Source organism: Carassius gibelio, chromosome A23 (genome assembly GCF_023724105.1).
Source record: "Carassius gibelio isolate Cgi1373 ecotype wild population from Czech Republic chromosome A23, carGib1.2-hapl.c, whole genome shotgun sequence".
Lineage (NCBI taxonomy): Eukaryota > Metazoa > Chordata > Actinopteri > Cypriniformes > Cyprinidae > Carassius > Carassius gibelio.
In genome coordinates this window covers 15180140-15195553 of record NC_068393.1, presented here as the reverse complement: position 1 = coordinate 15195553, position 15414 = coordinate 15180140, and the positions used below count along the sequence as shown (strand labels likewise).

The window sequence follows — 15414 nt, the reverse complement described above, 5'->3', positions numbered from 1 at the left end:
TATATACTGTATATATAAATTTTAAAACATTAATTTAGTTCACCTAAAATACACTTCCATAAATCTATGATAATAATTTATATTTTAGACAACTGCATACATAGCACATTTGTATCTGCTTGTACCAAGTTTTAAATCAATACACAAAGAAAAGTAGCTCTGTCTGTAGCAGCTTAAAGTTCATCACAAGGAATGAGAAAACTTGATCATGGATCGTTCATATGTTTTATACACTTCTGGACACTTTTTTACTGTTTTACTGTTTAAAGAAATTGTCATGATATCACAAGAACGTGTTAGTTATATTTTAGGGTGTAAGTGTCGTGCTGTGTGGAATTCAAAATTTCTTACAAAGTTCTCACATTATAAATAAAAAAAATATATTAATAATAATAATAATAAAATAAAAGATTGTTAAGAGTCTAGTCTTACTGTAGGTCTGATATCGTCTCATTTCACAGGGTAAAGTACACCAGAGTACAGTTGCTTGTTACAACAAAGTGCATCAATAAGAAAATAAAAAAAATGACAAATTAAATGTCCATACTACGGTCACATTCACATATTGAATTGAAAGGACCTCTTAAACCTATTTAAACTGTACAAAAAATACGATAAACAGAGATTGAGCTCTCACTCAGACTGATGCTTCACCTAAATTTTATTGTGTTACACAATTTTCCCCTGGTCCTCTCTCTCTTTTTTTCAGTCTGTATTGTCAGCTGATCTAAATAAACCTTTTCCTTTCCCTCCTGGTCCTTTGTTTGAAGGTGCTTGCACAGAGACGGTGATCTCTGAGAATGTAGATGTGTTTTGTTCTGGGGAAGATTGGCGAATGACGAGCTCTTTAAACACTGAGTGCATCATGTTATGCACTTCCTGCAAGATAGTATGGACAAAAATACACTTTAATAGAGGGAGGATGGAAAACTCATTAGGATTATAAATGAGATTGAAATGCCCTGACCTTATCCACTTCTGTTGAGAATTCCTCTCCGCTTCCTCCATCGGCAGCGGTTCGTCTCATTTGAGGGCTGTGTAAGTTATAAATTGACAGATTTAGTCATGATTCTGTAGATAATAATCTGTGATTTTAAAATCTATGTAAAAAGCAAACAATCTAATTACATACTCTAATGTTTTCCGCAGAGCGCCAGGAGAATTTCCGGACACTGCATTTTGTCCTGTGGGTATTTGTAATGAAAACTTTCTAGAAGTGACAGGACTCGGCCCGACTCCGGCTTTATCACTAGTGACCTTGAGCCTAGAAAATGATTACAGAAAGAATTATTGTTCAGTTTAGCTAGTTATTAATGATTAATGAATTGCATCATTGGTCATCATTATGGAGTAAGAATTACATTTCATTATTTGATCATCATGTACTAAGAATTAATAAAGTTCTCTTAGATTACATGTTTGTTCCTTTCTTGTATTTATATGGAAAGAGTTCAAGTCACATGATAAACAGAACAACATACAACAATTGGGTTCCAGAAGTAAAAATTCACATTAATTTTCTCCACATTTCTGTAACATTTAAAGACAGACCTACTGTGAGCTATGTGGTTGCTATAGAGTATTCTTTTGCGTAAGGCATTATTTAAAAAAACTAAAACAAATATTATTTTTATTTATTTTTTTATCAATTGCATTCAACAGCTCTGATTCCGCAGAACAATTTCCACCAATTTCCTTGCCAAATCAATAAATCAAACTCCCTACACTCTCCAAAAACTTAAAGGGGTCATATGATGCTTTTTTTTAAAGATCATTATTTCGTGTATTTGGTGTAACAGATATGTTGATATGCTTTAAATAAAAATAAAACATAATTTTTCAAATACTGTACATTATTGTAAGTCCTCTATGCCCTGCCTCTCTTAAATGCATCATTAGCCGTGTTTCCACTATCGAGCTAAGACCGGGCGTGCTAGTGCGAGCCAGGGCCAGTCGCGTTTCCACTGTGACTTCCGGGGCTTGACCGTGCCTCGCCGGGGCTTCTTCGGGGCCAACGGCCAGGTTTTTTTGGCCCGACGAAAACCTTAGGCCAAAGCGGGCCAGCTGGGGCTAGAGGAGGGATTAAGAACAAAGGCGGAGTTTCTCCATGTCTAGAGAGCGTCAGCGCAGATCATTTCAGAAAGATAACAGCTTTAACACCAGCATTAAAGACGTTTTAAAATAAGTTGAGCTCAAAACTCACTCTTAGTTAGCAGCAAGTGTTTGAAATAACTTGATTCGATGTGGATTATAATCACTTAACAAGGCAGAAATATTTATAAGCGATGTAAAAGACTATGCACGCTAAACATTAACGTTACCATAGTAAACATGGTAAATATGACCGCTTGGATAAATCAGACGTCAGCTTCTTATTCTCTATCACAATTGTGTATTTATTAAGTAACATTTTAACTGTCGTCTCATTTCGTGAGTTTAGCTCCACGTTGCATAATGACTTTTGTTCGGGAGCTTTTATAAAAATAGAGAGTCTGCACTACGGATCATTTCAGAAAGATAACAGCTATAACACCAGCATTAAACACTTTTTTAAATAAGTTGAGCTCAAAACTCTCTTTCAGTCAGCAGTGAGTGTTTGAAATAACTTGATCCAATGTGGATTATAGAATCTCCATACAAGGCTGAAATATTTATAAGCGATGAAAAAGATATGCACGCTAAACATGTTACCATAGTAAACATGGTAAAATATGACCGCTTGAATAAATCAGACATCAGCTCCTTATTCTCTATCACAATCGTGTATTTATTTAGTAACTTATATTATCTGTCACAAGCCTGTTCTCGAGAGTTTTTCTCACGTTGCCTATCATAAAAGAATATAGCCTAATAATGTTTTTTGTTCGGGAGCTTTTATAAAAATAGAGATATTATCATTCATTCTAGATGTGACGGCTACTGTGGCTAATGAAACAAAAACAGACTCGACTGAATAAGCAGCCTTTTTTCATGAGCGCAATTCATTTGCACAATTTTATTTCTTGTTGTAGCAGTATGAAACTAGACATAAAAGTCTTAAAGACTAAGGAGATGGTTGTTCATTTTAGCAGGAAAGCACTTGCACTTAATCTAGTGATTATTAACGGCACACAAGTGGATGTTGTTGAACAATATAAAGTATTTAGAAACAATTTTTGATAATATGTTGAAGTTAGCTAAAAATACTGACGCTATAATTAAAAAGATCACAGAGACCCATTCTTAGATCTTTTTAGAAATCATTTGTTGAAAGCATTTTATCTTTCTCTTTCATTTGTTGCTTTTCTTGCAAGGTATTGTAAATGTGCTCAAAAATAACAGGTGTTCCTTCACGTAGTCTTGCATCTTGTTATGAACAGCAAGGGGTGAAGATGTTGCGTAAAATAATGGGAGATAGCACACACCCTTTGTATTCTTATTTTGAGTGGATGCCCCTTGGGAGGCGTTTAAGAACTTTTAGGCTTTCCACAATCCATTATAAATCTACTTTTGTGCCTGATGCAATTCGTTTATGTAATAAATATAATTAATTGGTTTATATATATGTAATATATTTTGAATATTTGTTAAGTGTTGTCTCTACATCTGAAACTGACAGTCAAATTAATTGCCCCATGGGGATAAATAAAGCTCTGAATGAAACTATGGTAAATGGATGGCACTTTGGCACTCTATGTAATAATAACAGCGCTTTTTTAAAGAATGAACAACCATGTGGTTTTACAAGTACATAAAACTCAAAATGGTTATGTAGTTCATGTCTCTACATTCAGCGGTTCGCATTAAACAGCCTGTGGGGGTTTTACCGTGTACTTTGCTCTGCTTTCTGCTCTTCTTCTGTCTGCTGTTTGCCACAACTGGATCTCAGAGTTTCCTTCCCTTTCTGATCTTGGCCTCCATCCACGCTGAACAACACAGAGGAAGAGGACTGAGAAGTGTTATGCCACTCCAGACTGTGGCTGGTAGTAACAGATTGTGGCATTGACTCAATAGTGATAAGTCTGTTGTTCCCATGAGTCACAGCTCAATCTTCTAAATGGCTTTCATTTGCATAACACCAAATACAATCATGAAAAGACAGTGACATAAATGAGTATACGTAAATGCATTGATTATGGACAATCAAGCAAATAAACAAGTGAAATCATTAAGCGGTTTCTTCAGTTGACTCTTTGCACAGCTCCGCCCCCTTGGTTACTGTTGTTCATATCGAGAAGCTTTACATAATGTCCCATATGAATTTTAGTTAAATGTGCTCCTATATTTATTGTATATGTAAGTATATTATGTGTGTATTATTTGCTTTGAGTAATGTGGCTATCCAAAGAGATGAAAACCTACCTAGGCACACTGATATATTTACTTGGGATGAGACCCTTTGTTCCATTCAGCTCCCCTCTCCACCAATCAGAGGAGGCTTTGCTTTGTAGGACGAGACGGTCTCCATGTTTAAAGGACAGCTCAGCAGAAGAACGGCCTGTGTAGTTGAACAAGGCCACTCCTTGCAGCTCTGCACATCAAAACAGATCAAAAGGAGTTGGTTAAATTCTGCTAGTCCAAATGCTGATAAGTAAACCATGTTAACCATACCGTCTTTTGCTTCTTTTATTTGAGATTGCTCTGATTCTCCATCTCCTTCGGCCTCACTATAGAGATGAGAAATATCACACATTGTTTCAAAGCAGCTTTACCAAAAATCATAACGTTTAGACTTTGTTAGCACATGTCCTTAGCACATACTATATGTGTGTGAGTGCATGTATGCACAGTGCACTTCAAGGCTGGAGCTTAATTCTTACCAGTCGTCTTCTTCCAAAGTCATGCACTTTTCATACACTGGCCCAGGTAATTCATTCTGGCTAGGGAAGATGCTCTCATGTTGGATAATGATGGTCTTGACCAGTGAGTTGATGCGCTGAAGCTCTGCTGCATCGCCGTTGTTCGGTCCCCTCACCAGACTGGGACCAAAACACACTGCCAGGTTATAGGGCTGCATCATGTTCTCATCACTGTACTGGGAGACACTTTACACACACGTACAGACATTCAGATGTTGGGGGTTTGTGATTGAAAAAGAGCAAAAACCAAACACACCGTGTAATACTCACTGGTGAAGGAATGCGAAAAGATATCTCATGACAATGAGGAGTGAGGCAGGATATGAGGAGATGATGCACTTCAGCTGCGTTAATTTCTTTGTCTCGTCATCTATTTCTGTAATGGAGGTAAAGTTAAAGACTCCATATGATTAGTTAATTGTGGTTACGTCTAGAAGTCGACAAAAATAAACTTTTAGCAGATATGCATGTAAAACGTTCAGCCTTTTTTTTTAACCAAAATATTGACTTTTGTCCAATAAGATGCTCTCCAAAATCTAGAATCTACTACCATTAGCTTGTAGCAAATAATAATAGCAAAATCAGTAAGTATATATATATTTATTTATTTATTTATTTGGGACAATATAAACATTTAGAAAGATATAAGTACCAGTAGTAGTACTTATAATAAAAAACAAGTATAAAATATAACATTATATATATATATATATATATATGGGCTGTCAAATGATTAAATATTTTAATCAAATTAATCAGAATTTTCAGTGGATTAATCATGATTAATCACTATTTGCCACTACACCTGAATCCTAACCATTTTTTTTTCTGAAATGCATACCAAAAGATAAATAACTGGACACAGATACATAATTTTCATTGTTTCATCATGTGGTTCCTCTTTTTCTGAATTTCAAAAGTTTAACATTTACTTAGATCAAATTTACCTGAGCACTATATCAAACCATGCCATTTAACTACAGATAGTGTAAGAGTTTTAGGTGAACCAGTGGTTAAATATAGCCACATATCTATGAAATCATGGATAGAGAAACTCAAAAAGAATGAACTCAGAAACAAAAACATGCGCCACAATCACATAAGCAGCACTCTGGGCACTCTTGTTTTTGGGAGGTGTTCATTTGCTCTGCCACAATACTTTAGGATCGATATTTTCACGTTCTGAAGGCTTCAAGTGCCAGTAAAACCAAGTAAAAATGCATATGCTTTCCCAAACAGCTGTAATTTTCGCTGCATTGCATGTAGGCGTTCTGCGCATGCGCAGTGTCAAACACAGGACGCTATAACACAATGATCCTCAAATCTGGCTCTAACCCTAATCAAACACGCATGAGTTTGCTAATCAGTGTCTTTAGGATCATTAGTAAATCACAGGCAGGTGTGTTTAATTGGAGTCTGCGCTAAACTCTGCAGGAAACTCGCGAGCCAGATTTGAGGATCACTGCTATAACAGGAAGAAGAAGCTCCAGCGTATCAACTACCAAAGTCATCTCTGTTTATCGAGCTTGGCATGAATGTATTTGAGAGTAACTGGGGTAAAACCTTAAGCTTCTTCGGTGTTTTCGTCGCGGCGCTCGCCGCTGTTTTTTTACTATCTTGAGAATTCAGAGACTTTCCAAACCTGAATAATTTGTCACACTGCGCATGCGTGAAATGCGTTAAAAAATTTGACGTAATTAACGACAAACAACTAATTAACGCCGTTAACGCGCTATTTTTGACAGCCCTAATATATATATATATATACGTACGTACGTACGTACGTACATACATATATATATATATATATATATATATATATATATATATATATTTGTGAAAATATAATATTTTTTCAGTACGGAAAACAAAGAATGATTTATAAATTTCTTTATGTAACATATTACATACGCTAAAATAAAAATTCTTATGCTCACCAAGGCTGCATGCATTCTAAATGCACAATAAGACAATAATATTGTGAAATATTATTACAATTTAAAATAAATGCTTTCTATTTCAATATATTTTAAAGTGTAATTATTTTAAAAGCTGAATTTTCATTATCAATGTTAAAAAGAGTTGTGCTACTTAATATTTTGGTGTTTTTTTCTTTGATATATAGAAAGTAAAAAAAAAAAAACCTGGTATTGTTTGAAATAGATATCTTGTAATATTACAAATGTCTTTACTGTCACTTTTGATCAATTTAATGCATCCTTACTGAATAAAATCTTACTAATGGTAGTGTACACAAAGTAATTTGCTGAACTAAAAATCAGCCCTGCAATACGTCATGCCCACACTTCCTGTTTAAACAGAAAATCTCACCACAGGAAAGAAAGCATACACACGATCAACACACAAGCAGATAATGGTGTTGTAAAGTGCTCTTACGCCCACACTCCATCAGCTGCTCATAACTGTCCTCAGGAAAGAGTGGTTTCATTAGACCTCTAAAATAAAGTTTCAGCACTCCAGCCACAGAGTCCATGTCACAGCCCTCATCAGCAAGAGGGTCATCGCCTATGAATAAATACAAAAATCACAGCCTATTACTAATGCTCAGAGAAAGTGAGGAACATATCATTGCCCACTGCACATACCTTTCTCAAACGCATCCTTCAGCTGATTCACCACCATCTGAGATCCCGACACTCTGAACAATCCCTCATGATGTAGACCTAACCAGAGAAAACCAGTGATTAAGATAGAAAGAATGGTAGAAAGAGGCATTAACTACTGACTTAGATTTACCATTGAGGTTGATGAAGCGAATGCAGCTCTCCACCACGGCAGGAATGAGCTGTCCTGAGGCCTAATGGGGAGAAAACACAGAGTGAGTCAGATGCCTTGTACTGTTCTAAGTCAATCCAGAACACTTCCTGAATCAGAGATATTTACTTGGATGTATGATAGAAGATCCCCATTGAAAAGCTTCTGGCTGATCTGGGAACCAGGGTTACTCTTTTTATGACGCACAGATCTTTTGGAGCGTGTTCTAAATAAACAGTTTAATTGTGACAAAATGTTTAATTATAGTCATCACCAAAAATTAAAAAAAGGCATCTTCTGCTCTTGCTACCCCAATAAAAATGAAGGAATTTACCCAAATATTTTTACAGAACAAAATGTATCTATTTTAAGCTTCAGCTTCCTTACCTGCAATGGTTACGGTCAACACTTTCAGCTGATAAGAAAAAGAGCCAGAAGAACAAAGTTGAAGAAATAATTGCATTTGTTTGTGTGGTCTTTGCTTTACAACAATGTCTGTAAAAATAGGAGACATTATTCCACCTTTCTGAATGGCAACCTTTAGCAGGTCATGTTTGGCCTCCAGTTTTGATATTAAAGAGCTGTTACAAAGATGCTCCCTGACTTTCTGTAATATAAAGTCACACGAAATAGACAATCTCAGACAAAAACAGCAATAGAAATATAATACTACTACTAACAACATACATAAAAATTATAGAAACATAATAGATTACCATGAAGTACAAACTCTCAGTGTCTGGAAGGCTGGCTCTGCGCCTCTGCAGATATGTCTTGCTGACTGATACATCACCCTCTGGTGAGGATGGGCTGCTGGGAAAGTCTGGGGTGGATCCAAATGTGTCCTCTACAATACCATCCAGCATGGAAGACTGAGCTGACTGAAGTAATTTGCCAGACTGCAACACATTTGATGAGTATTAAACCCAATTGCTAAGGAGTACACAAAAATACAGTATTAAATTATACAAATAGCCCTAAGTACATCTATCCTATTTTTAGTAGAGGGCCACATAATACGTGATGGTTTTGTGTACCTCCTCAACCTCCATGGTGACTGAAGATAGCCTGGACTGCAGCTGATGGAAGCGAGTCACCAGCTCGCCCAACATTTCACAGTTTGCTGACACCTCCACTTCCTGGATGAAGATATATACATAAGCAAGCACACATTTCTCCACTTATATAGATATATTTTATCAGGCAGTACCTGGTCGCCTTCACAGGGTTGATACTGAAAGCGGAGGGGCATGCAAAAGGCTGAGATGTTAGCCTGCATGAGAGTGTCTCTGTCCTGGTTCTGGTTTAGTTCTGAAACCGTTGTGTCCAGCTGCTGCAACCCAGTGCTCAAGTTCTGCTGGGCCCACTGGCGACTGGCCATGTAAAAACGAAACACCTTGGATATGGACTGGTGGTAACCCAGATCACAGCACTAAGAGGGCACGCAATGAGGGGTTGAGTTAAACCTGCTCAGTACTGAAACGTGATTGTATAGCTTGTGTAATGAACTCACATCTATGAGGGTGGAGAGATCCTGCAGATAGTATTTGCTCATGCATGCATTCGCTGCGGCCAAGTTGAGCAGGTAGTCGTTGCGTGCTTTTGTGCACTTTAGCCGAATCTCCTGAACTTTATTTTGCCTCTGTGCACAGATAAAGAGATGAAATGTAGCCTCAGATGTAACTAGAACAATCACTTGTCCACACACATTTAGTGAGTCAATTCAGGTCTCACAATGTGACCACAATAACCAACTGCTGTGATCTAGTCTGCCTACCCTGTGCAGCTAACACTTGCCCCACACCATTCTGCACAGTGGAGGATGCAGCACATGTTCATGAAAGCAAAACATTCTCTTGTTCCCTTGATTCTGTCACCAGTCAGAGTTTTTGTGGCATAATGTAGATTAACATAAATTGCCACATTCCTAATTTTCTAGGAATGTGCCAACTAAATAATAAATGTCTACAAAGTCGTCTACATGTATGTATGCATGCATGCATGTATATATATATATATATATATATATATATATATATATATATATATATATATATATATATATATATATATACACACATATATACATACACACACACACTTGTATGCATAATATGTGGGGAAATATAGTGAAAATTCTCTCTCTCTCTTTTTGGTAATCAACATTATGCCACAAGTGCTGTTGATTAAGCTTAACTTGTACTGATTCATAGATGCATCTTAATTATAACCATTACAAACACAACAGTTTCATATGTTGGTATTAAAAAGGGAGTTATACTTTCTCTATTTGTCTTTCCATCTTTTTAGAAGCACTTTGCTTTTGCTTTTCCTCCAGTCTGACTGCATCCTTTAGTTTGCCTTCGGCAGACAGGAACTCAGTGTAGTACTGGTAATATGTCTTCAAGGTCTGGTTTTCAACATACACAGGAATAAGATTTGCAGTGACATTTTACAATCCATTAAATGTAAATTCAAGCAAAAATTGTGTCTGAAAAAAGAACGTGGCTTAATGAGAGGACTGATGCGATAAACTCACTGTATGTAGTTCTGTGGTGACCTTCTGAAGCCCATCCTGTAGCTGGGTGCAAATTTCTCTGCTCTGAAAATATAAATAACGTAAAAACAGAAAGATAAATGATAATTTTAGCAACTGTGTATTACAATGTCAGGCGAGTGGTAGGTGGCTATGCGAAAGGTGTCTGTGCATTGTCTGCAAAGTATCAGCCCAGAGCAAGCCACATGTATATACGTGGGCATGTTTGCTCCAAGACATTAAATATGTGGGTGTTTATTTTTGCAAATGTGGTAGGATGTAAAATTTGTCTGTGATGGTAGGTGTGTACCCGCTTGGCCAGGCGTTGGGCATGTTCAGCACAGTGTGAAAGCTGTTGAGGCAGAGTGTTACTGTAGCTGTCACTCAAGAAACTGTGATCTTTGCTCTCCTGCCGTGTTTGTGTCAACAACACCTGCCAGCAGTTAACCACTGACTGATGGCTGGGCTCCTTCCTGAGGGGCACAGGAACAGAGAACCGAGTTATCAAGTTCCTGGTAAGATACACAGCCATACAGGCATATACGTTTTGCCTAAAATAAAACCTATACAGTACCTTTTTAAAATTTGGTGTCCGTACCTTTTTTTTAAATATATATATAAATTAATACTTTTACTGAGAAAAGATGCATTTAATGAATTAAAAGTGACAGCAAAGTCTTTTATAATACAGTTTTCTAATTCAAATAAATGCTGGAGTAATGGCTTGAAGTAATCACTGGAATACATTACATTTTAATATATATTAAAATAGAAAACAGTTACTTTAAATTGTAATAATAATTCACAATATTTCTAATTTGACTGAATTTTAAAACTAATACATGCAGGGTTGGTGAACATACAAGACTCCTTTCAGCATTTAGAGTCACTTTACGATAATTTGTTAACACTGGCTAATGCATTAACTAACATTAACAATGAGCAATACAGTTGTTACAGTAATTATAAATCTTTGTTAATGTTTGTTAATTAAAATGCAACTGTTAGTTCATGTTAGCTCAGTTACATTAAATAATATTAACAGATACAACTTTTGATTTCAGTGATTTACTAAATGTTGAAATTAACATTAAGATGAACAAATTCTTCAGAAGTATGTTAACTAATGTAAACTAACACGAACACATTGAACCTTATTGTAAAGTGTTCCCAAATATTCCAACCAACCCCAACCTTTTGATCAGTAGTATGGAATTATATATATAATACTTTTTGTGTAATTCTTTCTTGAAAAAAAGTGTTTGGGAAATCTTTCTTTAAAATAAATTACATTGTTTTTTTTTAGGGTGGCACAAGTGCCCAATTTTTGTCACTATTTGGGGCCATTGAACATAAATGCATTTATAGGTTAAGAACAGTTTAATGGTGATTTTTTTTCTTTGCATATCCTCACTTCCTGGTTCTGGAGGAGAACTTGTCACACAGTTTGTCCAGTGAACGGGCGTACTCCCCCTCGATCTCGCCTCGTCTGCGCAAATAATCAAACAGATCTTGCAACACCTGAGTCTTCTGCTCCAGCTGACCGTCAAATACCCTCAACTGATCGGCCAGCTGCAAACGCACCTCTAGTGGAGAGAAAAAGAGACAGCCCAATTATATTTCTATATATGTTATGTTTCATTTGACAGGTGTTCAATAACAATTATCTGGAACATGTTGGCTTCACAAAGTTTAACAAGACGGATGGCGATGGAATAACAAAAGCTAACAATGACAAATACTTCTACAACATTAAGATTAATAAATGCTAATTTCAATATTCAACAACATTTACAAGTTGTATCTGTTAATATTATTTAATGTACCAGAGCTAACATGAACTAAGTATGAACATTTTTTATTTTTATTAACTAACTTAATATCAAAGATGAGTAAATTGGTTATCTATGATTTCGGAAGCACATACAAAACCTGCAGCAGAAACGGATCAGCAAATTTCATAGCATTGGAAAGCAATCATTTTGGCTTTCCATTGCTCAGAAATCTTTAAGGGTATTAAATATTAGGACATCAATACCTTTAAACTGTGTATCATAGTCTGTCGTGCTCACTCTGTCCCTCCACAGTTTGACATGGGAAGACATCGTAGCTCCAGCTAGGTGAATGAACAGAAGCTTAATAAGAAGTTTAAAGAATATACTTGAAAACGATTTTCATTGGCACTTCATGCTTTTTAATTTGATATTTTGACGATCTATATGACTCACAGTAATGAGAAACATGTAAATTGACTTTCAGTGTGGACTAGTGCCAAGTTTAAAGCTATATTCAAATTTCTTTGGCTTTAAGATCCGAGTACTGAGGCAATCAAGCAACAAGTCTATAAACACTTTCTGCAGTTGACATCATAAAAAATGTCTTGCATAATATACGCAGATTCAAAAAGAAAAAATTAGAATTAATAAGCATAGCCTATATACTCTTCAAAGCAACTTCAGCACTCATTCATCGGTTCATTGCAGGAGTGTCCTCATTCGACATTTGACCGTGGTCATCCGTCATGACCTACAGTACGGTGGATGTACAGTGTACTGTTCAATTTTAGTGAACAAATTGCACATCTTTTGTCAAAAAGGGGAAGGTAGAAGACTTCCTGTGTCAAGAGCAAATCAGACAGCAGCAGCACATTCTCACCGTGAATCATGACAACAGGCCACCCCCTCAGACTCTCTCCTTCTGTCATTCTTCACAGAAACTTCCCCATTCACATCCCATAAAAGTAACCAAATGTTCACTGACATATCGTCAACAAATGTTAACAGGCATATTCAGAAAATGAAACATGCATGTTTCCGAATAAAAACAAAAACAAATTTTAATAAACTTTCTTGGCATAGCTTGCTAGCTGGCTTAGGTTAATAATAATAATAATAATAATAACAATAATAATAATAATAATAATAATAATAAATTAATGAATAAAATATATTATAAAAATATATAATTTTTATAATATATATATATATTGCTAAAATAACTTTATATATATATATATATATATATATATATATATATATATATATAGAGAGAGAGAGAGAGAGAGAGAGAGAGAGAGTAAGTTATTTTAGCAATATGTGTGAAAAAAAGTTTAATATGCATTTTTAATTATATTATATGTATTAACCAAAAGTAATGTATGGAAAAAAAAGACAAATTAGCACGTGCAAACGGACAACTACATAAGTAGAAAATATTTCACACATTAAAACGACAAAATTACGCTATTATTGCATTTGTAAGTAAAACCACAACACTTACCTTAGTAATTCCTGCAGATGTTCACATTGGCATTCTCAATATATCATCATAAACAACTTCCAAACTCCTTTATTATCGCACGTCCAAACCAAAAGCCCTAAGAAACTGTCTTTGCCTCGCACATACATACACTGTGAGATGCAGAGAAAGACGAGGCTGCTGTCCTCCTTCCTCACTCGGTCACTGTGTAGTGTGCACTGATGCGGAGTAAAACCTCACATTACTGGCCCCTCCTCCCTCACTGTGCCTTCTCACTTTCACAAACACTATATTTTCCATTTGGATGCAAGCAACCTGACAGACTTTATTTAGGGCTACACACCTCAGTAATGGCTATTGGTCTAACCGTTCAAACGTCTTAGAGGACTATTGTCATTCTGAAAGTAAGTTTCAGCTTCCTCTGAAGATCTTCCCACGCAGGCCGACAATAATAAGGTCGCTAAGACAAACATAAGCAGTGGAAAACGCTTTCATTTTGATGCATCTAAAATGCTTTGACCGTATAATGATGACATTACGACCTTTCTGTTTTCCTACTACAGCAGATTATATGGATCATCAGACTGCATCACATGCCATTTTAGTTAATTTACGCAGATACTTTGTTCCTGTTACTTTAATACATCCCCAAGGACTGATAATAACCGTCGAAATTCACTATATTATTAATCACTATTAAGTGAGACCTCGCTTCCCCTTCACATTCTCACAAACAGTTCTATTGCTGATACGTTTTCTTGGTGTTAGGGTGTTAGGTCGTATTCATTTCCTTCCTCTCCTGAGTTTCTTATCTGTTTCCCATGATAAATCGAAATACGTCTATTTGCCACTCTATTAGTCTCATTATTGGAACTATAATTTTCATTATATATTTTATTTGTATTTTATTCACTAGAAGAGACACACGGTATGCAACTGGATATTTCTTAAGAACACATTGTGACAGCTAACCACAGTCAAATACCACAACTGGGCCACAAGTAGGCTACATTAAAAGTCTATTGTCCTCCTACTGCTGTGCACAGTATAACGCTAAAAAAAAAATGTATCAAATTGCACTTGTAAAATTATCAAGTTATCAGTGGTTTATATGTGTGAATTTTACCTTCTGCTTACAAATTTGTAAAGAGTAGAGGTGTGACGCAAACTGGCCCATCATGGCCTCCTAACAATCAAGCCCCATATCTGCTGATTGGGTTCATCACTTTCTCAATATCTTGTCTGGGGCAAAGTTCAAGCTCAAACCGGTGCGCAACGTTTTGCTACGGTTTCCGGTTTGACTGACATGTTTCCTGGAAACGGTGTGCAAAGGGGTTTGTGATACATTTTCTCTTGTTTTGGTGGGTGTATCAAAAAATGTCAGCCCAATCATCAGCAACGTGTCGATAACGCACGCGGTGTTAAAGAGACAGCTCGCACAATGTAATTAACATCAACATAAATTCACAGCAGCAAGTATTTTGTTTGTACGGTTATTTACATTAAAGGCAAAATAAATGAAATAATAAGAGCACAAATATAGATCTGAAACTAATTTAAGTCTGTCTAGATATAATTTAGTAATTGCAATGTATTCTGGTCCATACCCTTTTCTTTGAAGGTGTGCTAAATGATGATTAATGTAACATAAAAATACTATACATATTTATTTATATATTTTGCTATTGTATTGTGGAGCATGCTTTCATAAACTTTTCTATACTTCTCTGATTATTTAATGTAAATATTACAATATTATCAACAGCAGTGATCAGCAGTAATGATAAGCCTAATACTCACCATAAGTAGCCTAATAAGGTCATATAAATCATAACTTGGTAGTCTCGGAGGTAAGAATTTTAAATTCAATTCAGTTCAAGTTTATTTGTGTAGCGCTTTTTATGATACAAATCATTGCAAAGCAACTTTACAGAAAATTTAGTTTCTACAATATTTAGTAGTAGCTTATCAGTGATGACTGTCAGTCTGTGTGCATATGACAGAAAA

The 15414-nt window shown here is 35.9% G+C and overlaps 1 protein-coding gene across 2 annotated transcripts; it reads right to left on the bottom strand.

Moving 5' to 3' along the window:
• Nucleotides 1-211: 211 nt before the first annotated feature.
• LOC127944668 (SLIT-ROBO Rho GTPase-activating protein 3) lies at nt 212-14612 on the bottom strand. Of its 2 annotated transcripts, none has more exons than XM_052540781.1 (24): nt 14534-14612; nt 12188-12265; nt 11564-11735; nt 10460-10622; nt 10153-10215; nt 9895-10023; nt 9127-9255; nt 8824-9045; nt 8651-8752; nt 8330-8512; nt 8136-8220; nt 8001-8028; nt 7743-7839; nt 7596-7656; nt 7445-7522; nt 7236-7364; nt 5109-5214; nt 4800-5024; nt 4591-4646; nt 4342-4510; nt 3807-3905; nt 1133-1264; nt 968-1034; nt 212-879 (listed from the first exon to the last, which is right to left on the bottom strand). In XM_052540781.1, exons 2-24 carry the CDS (start codon nt 12252-12254, stop codon nt 706-708), a joined length of 2736 nt encoding a protein of 911 aa, XP_052396741.1. In that variant the 5' UTR covers nt 12255-12265; nt 14534-14612; the 3' UTR covers nt 212-705. The 2 variants fall into 2 exon arrangements, with proteins under 2 accessions (XP_052396741.1, XP_052396740.1); XM_052540780.1 differs by lacking the exon at nt 14534-14612 and adding an exon at nt 13429-13814.
• Nucleotides 14613-15414: the final 802 nt, after the last annotated feature.